This window comes from Anabrus simplex, chromosome 2 (genome assembly GCF_040414725.1).
Source record: "Anabrus simplex isolate iqAnaSimp1 chromosome 2, ASM4041472v1, whole genome shotgun sequence".
Classification (NCBI taxonomy): Eukaryota; Metazoa; Arthropoda; class Insecta; order Orthoptera; family Tettigoniidae; genus Anabrus; species Anabrus simplex.
Genome location: NC_090266.1, coordinates 628,041,803 through 628,059,493, shown reverse-complemented (window position 1 = coordinate 628,059,493; position 17,691 = coordinate 628,041,803). Strand labels below are relative to the sequence as shown.

Sequence of the window (17,691 nt, the reverse complement as noted above, 5' to 3'; positions counted from 1 at the left end):
TGAATATATACTCTTTACATTCACATCTGGATTTATTCCACCTTAACTTGGGCGCAGTTAGTGACGAATGCGGTAAGAGATTTCACCATATTTCACCAGGATGTTTCTGTCATGGAGAAAGAATATGCAGGAAAAGCAGTACAGAACATGTTAGTAGACTACTGTTGGAACCTCAAGGAAGAAGTTTCTGGTGGCAGTTACAAACAGAAGATTTCAAGGAAGAAATTTTGAAAATGTGAGTAAAAATATATTTTCCTCTTTTGCATGAAATTTCTTCACTGAACATTTTAATGTTTTGTAATTATTCTCTTCAATATTTAAATCTTTCTTCACGAGTAAATACAGAAAAATAATTTCAAAATTTTGATGTATTATTACAAAGGGAAGTACATTTTTATTTAAAACAAAAAAAATTAAAACCAGGGAAAACTATAGGTGATACAGTATCTCTACTTTCAGATAAGGATTCAGCGGGGTCGAATGATAAATAATCACCTATTTTCGTTCAAAGGAGCAAAAATAAGTTTTGAATTTGTTTATCAGTGTTATCTTTCCTAATAATTCCTAATCAGCATCAGCACCAAGCTTGCAGGTCTGTACACCCCAAAAACATCAAGCTACCCGTTATCTTTACAGACAAGTCTTATACCTAGAATGTCATTTTTCCCATCCTTTACATTTTTATAGCTTACAAATTCTTTCACCAGTATGAATACACCTTCTACCATTCATAACCTGTCTCAACGATAAACACTCGTTCCATGAGGTAATTTCCACATTCCTAATATCACTTTTCAGGCAAGATTCAACTTCTATTACAATATCTGGTAAATATATACAAGGTGAGTTCACTGTGCCTGACTTTCTGTTGTTAGGCATCCCAACAAACATCAGTTATGTTATGGTTGATTCTCCTTTGCCGTACACCAAGCTACAGTCGCTTTTAAATCAGTTGCTGCGTCATCACAGCAAGACATTTGAAAAAACTTGTATGAGATACGTATTTACACAATGCATCAAACTGTCATATAGTTATGTAAAAAGTACGTGCCAATTATAAGCTTTCGATTCGATATGAAATTAATGCTAAAAGTGATGGCATTATGATAGAAAATGTGTGAGTTTGTGAAGCAGGAAGTAGGTTTACACCAAATAAATTTTCTGATAAGCTCGAGGCAACAGTCACCATGGTGTAAAGGACTAAGCCTGTGCTGTTGGTAAGCGGGTTTGAATCCCAGGAGCACTAAATATTTTTATTCACATTTTAAGCTTTGATGATCAAATATGAGGCCATTCGTGCAACATTCCATAAATAGTATGCAGCATGCATGTTCGGTGTGTACTTGCCTAACACTTGGTGTAGCCTAGCAGTGCTAGTCATTTCTTCGCTATGTATTGAACAGAAGAGTATGTTGACATGCTCCTCATCTATGCTGAAGCAAGAGAGAACCCACAGGAAGCACAACACCTGTACCACCAAGGATTTCCACACAGATGACAACCAAATGCAAATCCGTTTAGGAGGGTGGAGAGACAATAGCATATAACTTTGCCACTTACCCAAACATTTCCTGTTAGAGAGGCACCAGTTATGTCCGGTGAAACTGCAGAGATGATTTTGGACACTTTCTGGGGGAATCCTCACACGAGTACCCAGGCAGTAGCACAACAGGCCAACATCAGCTAGTCGTCTGTTATACGGATATTGCACACCAGTTTGTTATGTCCATATCACCTGCAGCTACATCAAGAGCGCCACGGATGAGATTTCAAAACTTACATTTATTTCTGTTCGTGGGTACTGATGCAAGTGGCAAATGATCCCATGTTTGTATCTCACATTTTATTTGCAGGTGAGTCACGATTTCATAATAATGGCTCTGTGAATCATCATAATATGGACTACTGAAGTGTTGAAAATCTCCAATGGGTAAGACAGGCAGCATTTCGGGCACAATGGAGAGTAAATGTCCGGTGTGATCGCCTAATTGGACCATATTCCTTTGAGGATAACCTTACAGGAATATGGTACCTAAAAGTTTCTTCAGCTGGAGTATGTGCCCTTGGGTGAGCATGTAACCATGAGGTATCAACACAACGGAGCTTCCCCTCACATGTCAGCAGATGTTCGCAACTACCCGAATGCTACACACCCCAGTTGATGGTTAGGAAGAGGACCTGTCACCTGACTTGCTAGACCGCCCGAATTGATGCCACTGGACTTCTTCCTATGGGACTATTTGAAGGATCAAGTGTATGCTCAACAATCTGAAAACGCTGAAAGCCTTCAAAACCTTATTACGGAAGCCTAAGAATCCATAACACCTACAATGCTACAACGAGTCCCAATGTCAGCCTGTAGTTCAGTCAAGCGGATTCAAACCCCCCAACCATTCTGTCCTCATCCAGTCCTGCTTATAAAACATCCACATAAACAGCCCTGATGGCCCAGAGCAGTGGCAAAATAAATAAATAATTAAATAAATAAAAATAAATAAATAAATAAATAAATAAATAAATAAATAAATAAATAAATAAATAAATAAATAAATAAACCCTGATAATCTGAAAGTCCGGTTAATCCGAACTGTACTATTCAATGTTTAAAAAAAAATCTCCTTATTGAAATGAAAGAACATATTATAGAATGAAGATTTACTTGCATTTTATTAGCCATATTTTACTAGAATAACTTAATGTAAACATAATTACACACCATAAACCATCAATCACTGGTCGTTTATCTTCATAAAGTCTGTTAGTTTCTTTTGCCCGTTTCTTTTGACTATGTCATAAATAATAGTGTAATACCAAAGGAATGGAAGGAATCTATAATACCAATTTATAAAGGAAAGGGTGATAAAAGGAAACCAGAGAACTACAGACCAATCAGCCTGATCAGTATAGTTCATAAAATACTGGAGAGTTTAATATCGAAGTACATCAGAGGGATATGTGATGATAATAATTGGTTCATGAGGAGCCAGTATGGATTTAGAAAGAAATTTTCTTGTGAGGCACAACTGGTGGGATTTCAGCAAGACATATCAGATCAGTTGGATCCAGGAGGCCAGTTAGATTTCATAGCCATAGATCTTTCAAAAGCCTTTGATAGAGTGGAACATGGAATATTATTAAAGAAATTGGAGGGAATAGGATTGGACGTAAGGGTTACACGTTGGATAAAAACATTTCTAAATTCAAGGGTTCAGAAAGTCAAAGTTGGAAATAATGTATCGCAGGAAGAGAAAGTTTGGAAGGAAATTGCACAGGGTAGTATAATCGGTCCGTTACTTTTCTTAATATACGCAAATGATTTAGGGAACAATATAACATCAAAAATAAGATTGTATGCAGATGACATAATTGTTTATAGGGAAATAAATAACATTGAGGATTGTTCAGAATTACAAAGGGACCTTAAAAGCATCCAACAATGGGTTCAAGAAAATAATATGGTTAATGGAGGCAAATCAACTGTTACAACTTTTACAAACAGGAGCTTTAAAATTAATTTGAATATACTTTGGACGAGGTAGTTATCCAAGATGGCAAGTGCAAATACTTAGGTGTGAGATTTGAAAGTAATTTTCATTGGAAGGGTCATGTTGATGACATTGTTGGGAAAGCATACAGATCGTTACATGTCATAATGAGGCTACTTAAAGGATGCAAGAAAGAATTAAAAGAAAAAAGTTACTTAAGTATGGTTCGTCCATTATTGGAATATGCAAACAGTGTTTGCGATCCTCACCAAGAATACCTAATAAAAGAAATAGATAGTGTGCAGAGGAAAGCAGCAAGATTTGTAACAGGGGATTTCAGGAGAAAGAGCAGTATATCAGAAATGTTTAAGGAACTTGGGTGGGAAACTAAGTAAGAGAAGGGAGAAAACTAGACTTATAGGATTATGTAGAGCCTATACAAGAGAAGAAGCATGGGGAGATATCCGTGAGAGGCTTCAGTTGGAAAATAATTATATCGGCAGGTCAGACCACAAATATAAAATTAGAAGGAATTTTAGCATAAGCGATTGGGGTAAATTTTCATTCATTGGGAAGGATGTGAAGGAGTGGAACAGTTTACAAGGGGTAGTGTTTCATCCTTTTCCCAAATTTGTACAGATATTCAAGAAGAGAATAAACAGCAACAGAGAAAATAAATGAAGTGATAGAGGGCATTCGACCAGTGCAAGTTATTGTAAATTTAAAAAATGTGTGAATAAATTAATTCCATCCCCTGGTCTAAGGAGTTTGGACAGCCAAAGTAGGGGACTGCCAGTAGGGGTGAAGTACAGTGGGGACTTCAAGGGCCCTGGGACCGCTACAGTAGCTGTGAAGGCCCTTCAGGAACTCTGAAAAGTGGTGGCAAAAGGGGCTCTGGTTAAGACGCAGCAGGTCGTTATGTTACTTAGGTTCCAGAATGGGTAAAAAAAAAAAAGTAAATAAATGCAATGTAAAGTTTAATCTTATACCAGTTGTGTAGTATCATTTGAAGTAATTCCACATACTGTATATCAGTTGACTATATTTGTAAGTAGTACAGGAGTTATTGTAAGTAGAATTTTGTAAACAATATAAATTTATTAAAGATGAGCTGTGTGTTTAATAGAAAAAATTGTTAGCATAAATTGTATAATATTGTATTATAGGAAAATTTTCTTTTGTTAATTTAATATTTAGTGCTTGACAATAATGTATTTTAGTGTACTATTTGCCACCAAGGTAGACACCTCATTTGCAAATAAAGAGATTTTGATTTGATTTCATTTGATTGGAACCTACTCCAAGATGCTGTGTTAAACCAGCATCTCATAAACATCAGATCAGTGGGCGTAGCAGCGGAATGTTGGTCGACGTAGCGTGCGACATGTTCTAAGGCGGCCGCGGCATCTGAATGTGACACTAGTTGTTCATTGCAGTCTTCTTCGTCATCACTCTGTTCCTCATCAACTCCATATTCTTTCTCCACCATAGCTACAATTCCTTGGTCTGTTTGTAATTGATGACAATCAGCTTCCATCCACTCCTAATGTCATTTTCATTGTCGTTTGCTCCTCTACGGATTCTTAACTACCCTACTGTAATTTTACAGTCTTTTATTAATGTAACTGCTAAAAGAATGGACATTTCAAATTACAGTATGTACTGAACTGCATTGTAGAAACTATTTTACTCGACGGTTGAGGTGTTGGCCTTCTGACCCCAACTTCGCCGGTTCAAACCTGGCTCAGTCGGTGGTATTTGAAATTTCTCAAATACGTCAGCTTCGTGTAAGTAGATTTACTGACACGTAAAAGAACTCCTACGGGAGAAACTCCCGGCATCTAAACATCTCTGGAAACCGTAAAAATAGTGGGGCATAAAAAAAATAACATTATTATTAGAAAATATTTTCTGGTTAATCCGAAAATTTCGTAATCCGAACAGACTCCGGTCCCAATTAGTTCGGATTAACGAGACTCTACAATAAATAAATAAATAAATAAATAAATAAATAAATAAATAAATAAATAAATAAATAAATAAATAAATAAATAAATCTGCCACAAAATTTGAAAAGTGGTATGAAGGCTGGAATAGGGTCCACTCAGCCTCGGGAGGTCAACCGAGTAGAGGGAGGTTCGATTCCCACCTCAGCCATCCGTGAAGTGGTTTTCCGTAGTTTCCCTAATTCTCCTCCAGGCAAATGCCAGGACGGTACCTAACTTAATGCCACAGCTGCGTCCTTCCCTATCCCTTCCAATCTTCCCATCCCCCCACAAGGCCCATGTTCAGCATAGCAGGTGAGGCTGCCTGGGAGAGATAACGGTCCTCATCTCCGACCCAAAGACTCGCGCTCCAGGACACTGCCCTTGAGGTGGTAGAGATGGGATCCCTTGCTGAGTCTGAGGAAAAGACAAACCCTGGATGGTAAACGGATGAAGAAAGAAAGATGAATAAATAACCCATGATGCGAGGGTATTCGGATACATTGGCTTTGTGGATGATACTTCAAGTACAAAATGCAAATAAAATTATTAGATTCAGGTGGGATTCAAATCAACCTATCAACTGCAGGTTTTTTTTGCTACTGGCTTTACGTCGCACCGACACAGATAGGTATTACGGCGACGATGGAATAGGAAAGGCCTAGGAGTTGGAAGGAAACGGGCGTGGCCTTAATTAAGGTACAGCCCCAGCATTTGCCTGGTGTTAAAATGGGAAACCACAGAAAACCATCTTCAGGGCTGCCGACAGTGGCATTCAAACACACTATCTCCCGGATGCAAGCTCACAGCCACACAGTTTTATTAGCAGCATCCTACTCAACCTATGACACCACAGTGACTCCAGCCAGCAATTTACCAGAAAACGTACTAGATGGGCAACTTTACAAATGCACAAGTTTTCTATCAGTATTGCCATCGTTTTTAGTGTTCATTTCAAACCCTACTGAAAGCATATAATAGCCATGTACTTTTTACATAACCATATGACACCTTGATGCATTGTGTAAATACCTGTCGCATACAGGTTTTTGTAAAGTTTATGATGCAGTAAGTGGTTAAAGGCACTTTCTTGGTGTATGGCAAAGGAGAATCAACAATCACGCCACCAGTGACGCTTGTTGGGATGCATAACAACAGAAAAAGTCAAGCATACCGGAATCACCCGGTATCTATTAAATTACTTGTTTCTATCCTCCACCTGTAAATAAACTTTTTTTAATACAGTACTTCTACAGTTTCACACTAACAATTTTTGTCATCCTTACTAGACATCCTGTTTCCTATACTGTCATCACTGCTCCCTAGTCAAAGCCGTTTCTCTGAATGTACCTTGCTATAGCTCTTCTAAACAAAAGGCCATCCGAGAATAGATCCCTATCTCCTACCCACCCATTAGGATCTACAAATCTCACTCCCAATTTTTTACTCCAAAGTCTCATCTAAATCCCTGATCACCCTTCAGTCAATAGCCTTCGTACACAGCATCCAAGTGATAATCTCTGCTACCTTAAATTTCTCTCGTGCTGCCGTAACCAGATTCCACACAGACCCAACTATGTTAGTACCAATTCCTGGTTACCTTACATTGTTGGTACCAATGTGAAAAACTACCACTTCCTCCTTCCCTTCTAATTTCCTCAGCATCTGCCTTGACCCTACCATTATCTCCATAATTCCATAAGATATCCTGAGTCAATCCAGCTTTCATTTGCTTACAAGAAGAAGACCTTTTTTCTGTCCAACCAAAAGAATTTAGGTCCAAATGGGCTAAATATAGTACAGTTGTCAAGTCTACAATGAATGCATTCTGTGAAAAACTTTTATATATAAAAATAATTCAAGTGGAACACCATAAAGATAAGTTTTATTTTGTTTGATTACTGAGCTACTAAAATTGTATTTTAAGTTTCATTTCCATGATTGCTTGTGAGAAAAGTCTTACATAACTGGCAACAAACCACCAGCAATATTCAGACATAGTCAGTTTAGTTGACTTTCGAGAAAATGAATGGGAGAGGTCTGTACCCAACAGGGTGTGAATAAAAAGGACAGATTATCAATGAATGTCCAAGTTTGAATGGGCTTGGATGAGACTGTCTTTCAGGGATAGTCTCGCTTTTATTGGAGGACATACTTTAATATTTACTCAAGTAAAAACAAGTTAAATGAAGGTGTTCAGATGCACTCTCAGCTATTCTCACACTCCTGTATATCAGGCATTAAATGATCAATCACAAGATTCATTCATATTCATCAACCATCTGTGTTATCTTACTGTATGTTATGTATCAAATAATTCATTATCTACAGCAGAGGTGCTCATGCTGGGCATTTCATCCTGCGGGCACACAACACTGTAAGCGGGCGGGCAGACAGGTGATTAGCGTATCCTATTTAGCCAGAGTGATGTAACTTCACAGGCCGTGAAGGTTGGGTGAAGTTCTCCTAGTCACTCTCGATCACTGTGGCAATACCTGAATTTGAAATGGAGGCAGAAAATAATGAATAAAAGAAAAAGGGCAACAATCTACATCATTTTTAATTTATGTTGTAAGAAACACACTATTTATGTTCATTGCAGTTTATGTAGGGTCTATTTTGACTGCATACAATAAAGAGTTAGGCCAACAACCTCAAATATTTTTGTACTGTACATAATGAATTACAATTTTAAATAATTTTAAGAGGTGCTTTAGAAACGTTTCTAATATGGAGTTAAGGTGGGTAAACTGTGGCTTGTGGTTGCTTGGGTTTAAATTATCTGTTAAACTCGCCAACAATCCAATCATACTTACCGGAAACATCCATTAAGTTATTTACTTGAAGGCATACTGTATATCTATTTGGTAGATGCATTTACATTATTATTGTTGTTGTTGTAATTTAATCTTGGATAGTAAATATCTATGTCCTCACTCATGATGAAACTCCCTCGCCATTTAGAGGCTGGTTATTATAATCTGATGCCTGATAGATATGTTTTAAATACTATTTTCAGAAATTCATTGGACAGGGAAAGTCACATAACACTACAAATTTTACTTTTTAGTACAGATACTGTCATTCCCATCCAAGGAAATTTTAAATCGTAGCTTGTATGCTCAAACTCTATATCTTTGTAAATTGCAACACAAAAATTAGAACGTGTCAGTTTTCTTTGAATGTATAAATATAAGAAAATAAAACAAACTGTTTATATAGAGCGTGGTATAAATGAAACCAGAATATGTTGAAAATGTCTTTTTGATGTTGCAATTATGGCATTTTAAAATTAATGGTTAATACTGTACGCGAATCAACATTTCGCTCAGTAGTGGAGGAGAGCTTTGTAGTCACATTTGAACTACAATGCTTCACTTCCCTGCCAATTATGTTCGCACTCGCATTTCACTGTAACGTATGCATGCTACGTAAGCTGCCCGCATTTACGTCAGGCCAGCCCGGCTGCACTGGGCTAGCTTCAACGGGCACCCAGCTGAGCACCTCTGATCTACAGTATAGTTTGGGTTATGATTCTGCGTTCCAGCAGAAGGTTTAGTTTTAAGCCTTCAAGATGAACATGTAATGCTGAAGGTCTAGTAGTAGCAAAATCACACAAGGAGGAAAGAAGCCCCCTCCCCATTCTGCAAATGATGAGAATGTACCTCTTAACATGAACTCCTCATATGGATTAACTTGTCTGGCAATAAGCATCGTAACGAGCACTTACCTATTTGACTTTGTACGGCCGGCTGTTGCTCCGCACATCGCCTGACTCACTCAACATGCTGTTACATACTGAGCTGCTATTTGCTATTGCCCGTGGCTTACGTCACTCACCACGTCACTGTGTGTGTTATTTCTTGAAATTTATTGTGCTCCAAGTACCTTCCCTTGCCCTACATATTCTTCACCTCGACCGCTCGGTCTCGAGTCCAGTACTGACACCGAGTGAGGTTGGAGGCTCGTCTTACCTGCTCCCAGTTTCATCGCTGGGAAATTCTGCTACTGCTTCAACAATATTGGGCGAGCAACAGTGTTATGATTTTGTCATTTTGTCCCGCAGACGTATTTAACTTCAGTACTTCTCTTGACTAGTTTAAAAAACTAAAAAAATGTATCTCCAATTGAGGCTTGAGTTATGAAAAGTGGGCCTGGACTTCAGTTTAAACAAACCATTCAGCAAGTGAACTTTTGAAAACTGTCGCTCTTCATCTAGTTATTTACAAACGATTCCTGGTGTTGTGATTCCGCCCCTTCCTTCTACGACCTTCCCTGTTGCAGACTTACTCACTTAATTCTTCCAAAACTGTGTTCCCCTTTTTTGTAGGCTAAGACTTGGAAAGTCGTATGATTTATTGTTATTGTAAAAACATTTTATAAGTGGTCTAGGACTCTGTACATAAAATCTTGTTGTACCTTTGTTTTGAAATTTGTGAGATACTAAGTTCAGTATTGGTTGTGTTTCAAGTAGAAAAAATACACAAATTTAATTAAAAATCACACTTATCCTTTCTTGTACCATCCACAGATACCTCACTGCTCCCAGCCTGCTTCCAATTCAATTGTCGTTTGTCATCCCTTTGATTGTTCGCAGTTGGCTACACAAAAAACCCGTAATTTATGGAACCATTACGAATTAGTATACGAGTGACACACACCAAATCCACTGCATAAAATGTGACAGCATCATTCAGTAAATGTTTGAAACAGTTTTCAACACACAAACTGAAAGCTATACTAGTGCCAATAAACAGTTTTCCAGTAACCATTTTATCACCCCAACACAGCCACGCCTGGTTGAGTAAATGAAAATGAAAATCCACAGCCTGTTCCAGTCATTCGACCGGGTCAGGAATGGAATGAATGAAGCCCCCATCTAGCAGCAAGGATGGGAAATGTGCCGGCTGCTGAAGCCTGTCGCACCACTCCTCTGGGGCAATGATTAAAAATGACAGATGCAATGAAATGATATTGGAGTGTGTTGCTGGAATGAAAGACAACAGAAAAACTGGAGTACACAGAGAAAAACCTGTCCTGCCTCTGCTTTGTCCAGCACAAATCTCACATGGAGTGACCGGGATTTGAACCCCGGAACCCAGCGGTGAGAGGGCGGTGCGCTGCTACCTGAGCCACGGAGGCTACGTAGTTGAGTAAATATCTAACCATATTTCTTCAATATATTTTCCTTTGCAAGTAAATCTGATAAATGGGCCGATGACCTTCGATGTTAGGCCCCTTAAAACAACAAGCATCATCAAATCTGATAAAATTGCACTCAAACTATTTGGGTCTAGTATGGGGATCCATTTCAGAAGTACAGGAAAAGGGAGTGAAACCATACAGAAAACTTTTGCAAGCCTGAAGTGGTAAGGGGACAGTCCCCATCACTCAAATAGTTCTTGGTAACATTCAGATTATATAGCAGACTAAGACACTTGAAGAAATAACTACAGAAATGACAGCAATTTTGGGTCTAAGAGAGGAGATGACTGGGTTTAGAGAAATTTACAACAGTGAGGTTCTTTAGTCTGTCAAAACGGAGTATAACATGAATTTAGAAAATACCTGAAAATAAAACATTTATTAACCAATTACTGTAACTTAAAAAGATACCATTAATTAAAACGTGTATCACCTTCTTTATCTTCTTAATTTGTCCTGCCTGGTGTCTGGGTCCTCTGTGTGGATTATCTCCATTTAGTTCAGTCCAGGGCCATGTCTAGATGGAGAATTGCAACTTCAGGTCACTGTGCACTATATCAGCGCATCACTGTCTTGGTCGTCCCTTGGGCATCTTTCCAGCGACTTCCAATGTATACACCGAGTACGCCAATGTATCGTCCTCTGCATGCAACACGACCTATCCAGCATAGACGGTTTCCCGCATTTTTTCCTGGATCGGTGCAATGTAAAAATGTCTCCTAATAACATCATTTGAAATGTGATCCAGTCACGTGATGCCAGCTATCCACCTAAGCATCTTAGTCTCCATGATGCTTACTAGGCATTCTACCTCCTTTGTAGCTGGCCACCACTGTGTCGGACAGAACAGATAACAATCCGGTACATATTAGATTTTACAGGGTTCTTCATCTGACGGTTGTATGTGACGCCTATTGTCATTCGCTACGTCAGCCAGGCTATCTGTATTCTTGCATTGACCTCATCAGTCAGACTGCCATCATCAGAGAATGTGGAGCCAAGATACTTAAATTTTGCTACTCGTGGTGGATCTTCACCATCAATGTTGAGGTTCCAACTTCGAGGATCTAATAATGTCATGTATTCTCTTTTCTTTGTTGAGGCACAGGATGTACTGCACAAGTCAGCTGGTGCACTCTTCTATTTAGTGCTGGAGATCAAGCTTATTCCCTGCAGTGAACATGACATCAGCATAGAGAAGTGTCCATGGTACTGGCTTGTGCAAGTCTGATGTAACGGTGGTCAACACAAGAATGAACAGCAGTAGTGATAAGGCAGAGCCTTGGTGGACTCCTATCATGATGCTGAAGTCATTGGATACTTCTGTGGCAGCATAAATATAACTACTTGGTTCTAAGTAGAGCAGCTGTACCTACTCAACAGTGCTCTGAATGCCATATTATTGCAAGGCTAAGAAGATTAGGTCATGTTGTACCCGATCGAAGGCCTTCTCAAGGTTCAGAGGAGCAATGTGCAGTGGCTTACTCGTTTCATGGCATTTCTCAACTAACAGCTGTGCAGCATGGATTGTATGTGTAGTGCAACAATTTTTCACAAATGCAGCTTGGTTCGTTGTAAGTTTGGCACCCTGGATTAGTCCAGTGGTATTTGAAGGTGCTCAAATACATCAGCCTATTGTTGATAGATTTACTGGTATACAAAGAACTTGTGCAGGACAAAGATCTGGCACCTTGGCATCTCCAAAAACCGTGAAGTAATTAGTGGGACATAGAACTATTATTATTATATTATTTATTATTAAGTCTAGATAATCAAGCTGCAGAAATCAGAGTTAACTGAAAGGTCACTTTTTGATTAGAACATTGTTGATGTCATAGATTTAATCCAAAATACTTTTTGGATAAAGTGGTGAATATAAACTAGAGAAAGAACGATGTTAACATTAGGAAGGAACACAGACAAACTTCCTGTATTTGGGTTGGTTTAGAAAGCGAGGGCATACAAAATGAGCAGATGAGACGTGATTCCCTCCAAGATTTATGAACTTAACTGATCATGGAGTAAGTCATGTTGTGGTTAAACATACATGTTGTAAATAGTGTTTAGTGATTTAGCATATGTGTATTAAAAAAAAAAAAAAAAAAAAGCATGTAGGTGTGATTTTAGACACAGACCGTAAAAAAAATCTCAAAGGACACAAATGTGGAAAGTATTTGAGGAAGAATGAGATGATGTAAGATATATAAAAAGAAAAAGTTTAATCTTGACAATTACCTTTAAAACACGTAACAGAACATTATGTTCCCTTCTTTCTCTCTATTGAACCATCCCAGATCGAGTGGTTCTAACTTTGCATATAAGGATACTTCCACTCTGTCAGTGGAACAAAAGTCTCTTTTACCGACTGCGGTGAGGCGAATCTCAAGATGTAGTGTGGACCACCAGCCTTATCGTTTGTTCCTGTAAGAGACCAGAAAAAGAAAATAATTATTTAAAAAATATGTCTCAAGCTAGTCTTGTCAAAGTCTGTAATATGTATGCTAGATTGGCAATCAGATAAGACTTTAAAATTATATATAGTTGGAAAGATACGATTGTAAGTCTACCCTGTTAATATTTTTTGGTACGAAACACTGGTACTTTTCTACCAAGTATAGGAAACTGGAGAATTTTAATATTGAATTCTATGAAAATACAGTAGAAGGGTTGATACTTCAACCCTTAATTGGTGGCACACTGAGATTTCCTCCGGGACGTTAATTCTCTCTTCGTTTGGACTTTTCTTATCCAGAATTTGTGCATATGAGATGTCATTCCTGTGACGACTATGATCACCTAGACGTTTCTTCTGTGCACAACTAACAAGCATTATGAAGAGTTTTACTTTGCAAGTGATCTTGTTTCATTTGTAGACTGTTAATATATCTAACTTACTTGTAAAAACCACAGGTGCATAACATTTTGATGCAGTACGATTGGTTTAAATTAATTCTCTGTTTTTCTACCAGGATGAAAACTCTGTGTACATTTAACAGGAGCTATTTATGCACATCAAATATTTTTGTAATGCTACATCAAGCTGAATTTGATTACCATCACTAGAAATATTTTATCTCCATTACATCGTAACCACAATAAGGTCCTTTTATCTACATCCTGCAGCAAAACAGACACTCAAGAACAGGAATGAATTAGAAATTTGCTCGTGAACTTCCATACGAATGAAATGCTGGAGGATCTTCTGGTGAAGAACACGACATAGTAGAACAGAGCAATCAGCCTTCAGAAAGTAGGCAGTGTGGTGACAAACTAGACACTTTACAAGATATCAGAATCATTCCGTATTGACGGTTTTCACTTTACAAAGGAAATTTAATATGACCTCCAATTCAATACGCACACATCTCTATCATTAGCTGGAGTAATAGTAGTCATACATGTTTCAACTCGTTTGAGCCATCTTCAGTAAAAACAAAGTTAAAAAAATGTGTTAAAACATAATGAAGAAACAATAAGTGATTATGACGAGGTTGTGGACCTCGTAGTCCAAAACTTGCAGTGTGTTACAATTAAACAATGAGGACGAATTCACTGCGCTAAAATTTAAAATGACAGCCTGTCTTCGTTGAGTCATTATCACCAATACTTAAGAGGGCAGCAAAAACTTGAGAAACTATTTTTGAGAAGAAAACGAGTGTCAGGTAAAATGTATGAGATACATAGTAGAATCTGCCAATGAAATTCAAATTTATTAAATAATTGCCTTCTCGAACGGTCTGACCTCAAATTTAGCGGTCCCCTTCTCACTCAAAAAGTTTTCAAGATATCAACCTCAATCTTGGAACATGTACTCACTAGGTTGCTTAGTAGTATGTACAGTGTGATGCCTTTCAAAACAATATAATTTGTGGCTCCTTTTAACAGTCTTTCTAAACACAGTGTACTAGTAATTCCCTCTTTGTGCCTTTCATGTACTTATTGTATTCAAGTCATACATTTCACTGTCACTGTCTCATGATAACCAGTCTGTACAGAATTAATTGCAAATATCAGTATCGGTCAGCAACTGAATGCACTGTGCCATGATGACATCTGTGCTGGAACTCCAGGGAGTAGTTCTACATATCTGACATTATTTGTCAAATACATGAAAGTTTTTTTTTGCTATGGGCTTTACGTCGCACCGACACAGATAGGTCTTATGGCGACGATGGGATAGGAAAGGCCTAGGAGTTGGAAGGAAGCGGCCGTGGCCTTAATTAAGGTACAGCCCCAGCATTTGCCTGGTGTGAAAATGGGAAACCACGGAAAACCATTTTCAGGGCTGCCGATAGTGGGATTCGAACCTACTATCTCCCGGATGCAAGCTCACAGCCGCGCGCCTCTACGCGCACGGCCAACTCGCCCGGTACATGAAAGTTTAAAGAAAGATGCAGTGATAGTTTATATGCCATGACTACACTGTTTGGAACTGATAATCTCGCCCACAATTGTATTGATGATCAAGGAAATAAGATTTTTTTGTCTGTTTGTTTGTTAAGAAGGAAGCTATATTTCCAGTGTTGATTTAGTTAAATGAAACTTAAAATCTTTCTAGTCTGTCAAACACACAATTTCAATATGACACTGTAAGATTCTTTGTTTTATAGTGTATATATATATATATATATATTTTTTTACAGGTATGTTATAGTGTTATATTTTATAATTTAAATTGTGTGTTTGACAGATTGGAAAGCTTTAAAGTTACAAGGAAATACGAGGTGCATAAAAGAGAGAATTCTCGTAACACATCACCTACTGCTGGCTGTCACCTAGCGTCAGCAGAGGACCTATGTCCGGCTCCATGGTTAAAGGGTTAGTGTGCTGGCCTACGGTCACAAGTTTGATTCCCGGCAGGGTCGGGAATTTTAACCATCATTGGTTAATTTCTCTGGTACAGGGGCTGGGTGTATGTGTCGTCTTCATTATAATTTAATCCCCCCCCCCCATCATGACACGCAGGTCACCTATGGGCGTCAAAGCAAAGGACCTGTACCTTGTGAGCCAAACATGTCCTCGGACCTCCTGGCACTAAAAGCTATACGCCATTTCAGCCAAGGAACTTCAAAAGTTCTCAGGGCTTGCCACTCTTGTGGCATATCAGATAATGAATCTGCTTATAAATGTCGAAATACTTTGTTGCCATACAAGGCATGTTGCCATGGATGCGCCATCTTGACAATTGTCTCTAGGCACATGTGTAAGATCACCCGTGAATATACGTTGTTTTCATGATTACAAGGATCGTACAACTGGAAAAAACTATGGACACTAATATTAATGATCCTGCCACTCCATGATATGATGGCAAACAGTTCAAACTCTAGTTAACAGACAACACAACAAGCTGAAAACTAAGTCTGTATGTAAAAAAATGAGATTTCCAGAGCCCATCCATAACCAGTGTTGCCAACTTATATTTTCAAGATCCGCTAAATACTACTAAAAATCCGCAAAAATTCCGCCAAGAAATCCAATCTCAAATAATGGGTAATAATAATAATAATAATAATAATAATAATAATAATAATAATAATAATAATAATAATAATAATAATGTGAGGAAAATTTTCGGCCCCCAAAAAACAGATGTATATAGACTGAGGTCACGCAAAGCGACAGAAGAGCTTTCCAACATTGCAAAAGACATCTGTAAAAGACGTCTGAAATTTTATGGGCACGTCCGCAGCCTGCCGGCAAGTAGACTAACACACACACACTTCTCATCTACATAGAACATCAAAAGAATATTCACCGAGCTTGATAGCTGCAGTCGCTTAAGTGCAGCCAGTAGCCAGTATTCGGGAGATAGTAGGTTTGAACCCCACTGTCGGCAGCCCTGAAAATGGTTTTCCGTGGTTTCCAATTTTCACACCAGGCAAATGGTGGGGCTGTACCTTAATTAAGGCCACGGCCGCTTCCTTCCCACTCCTAGCTCTTTCCTGTCCCATTGTCGCCGTAAGACCTATCTGTGTCGGTGCACGGATGGAAAGTGCAACCAGAGAACGAAGTGAAAAAGAAGACTGGAGCAAAGTGGACAGAAGAACAAAGGATCCAAGGAGAAAGGATGAGAGCTGTTTAGCAACTCAGAAAACAGAATCATTAGAGCTTTGTGTGATCGATTGGGTCCATACGCAAATAATAATAATAATAATAATAATAATAATAATAATAATAATAATAATAATAATAATAATAATAACAATAATAATAATAATAATAACAATAATAATAATAATTGTAGTAGTAAATGTCTGTACTCACCTGATCTGTGAGTTCCACTGGGATTAACCCCCTGCCTGCAAGCCGGCGAGCTAACACTTGTAGGCGTTTTACTGCCGGGTGCAAACTAGGTGAATCCCCTACCTCAAGGGCCACACACAGAACAGGCCAGTTCATTAAACGGTCTTCCTTCATAGCATAAATATAAATGCTACACTCTCACAGTTTCATTATCTGTCATCATTCGTCAACTAAGAGATAAGTACCCTTTCCCCACTCATTACAAATTTATGATACCATAATCTCATATCAAATCCAAATAACACGTTTTCCTCATGTGACTGCTAGCTCCTAACAAGAAATACGGAATAGCTCAGAGACAGACTGGAGTACAAATTTATTTTAAAAGTAAAATGGATAAAACTCTAAATTCCACTAAATAAATCTAGAATTTTGCCAAAAAATCCGCTGTCCGCTAAATGGTATATTTCTCCGCCGACAGTCTTCTAATTCTGCCAAATTTAGCGGAAAATCCGCTAAGTTGGCAAAACTGTCCATAACCGCTGGCCACGGTAATACGGAGATCTCCGAGGCCAGTCTTCAATGTTCATACTCTCTTCTCACCTTTAGAAATGGTAGATATAGTTAGAGCCCTGCACGGATGCAGATAACATCAGATACATCTATGGATCTCAGGGAAGTTAAGTGTCTCCGCAGATGCAAACTGTATGGCAGTGCAGATAATTTTGCTGATAATTTCTAAATATTGATGTTTATTGATTTTCACTCAG

The 17,691-nt window shown here is 38.3% G+C and overlaps 1 protein-coding gene across 1 annotated transcript in view; it reads right to left on the bottom strand.

The window, feature by feature from the left end:
- P5CDh1 (delta-1-Pyrroline-5-carboxylate dehydrogenase 1) overlaps positions 1-17,691 on the bottom strand; it is a 241,063-nt gene that overhangs the window by 17,654 nt on the left and 205,718 nt on the right. The window contains exon 12 of the mRNA XM_067141060.2: positions 12,911-13,096. Coding sequence (XP_066997161.1) covers positions 12,981-13,096 — 116 coding nt within the window. The 3' untranslated portion in view covers positions 12,911-12,980. The remainder of the gene's footprint in view (positions 1-12,910; positions 13,097-17,691) is intronic.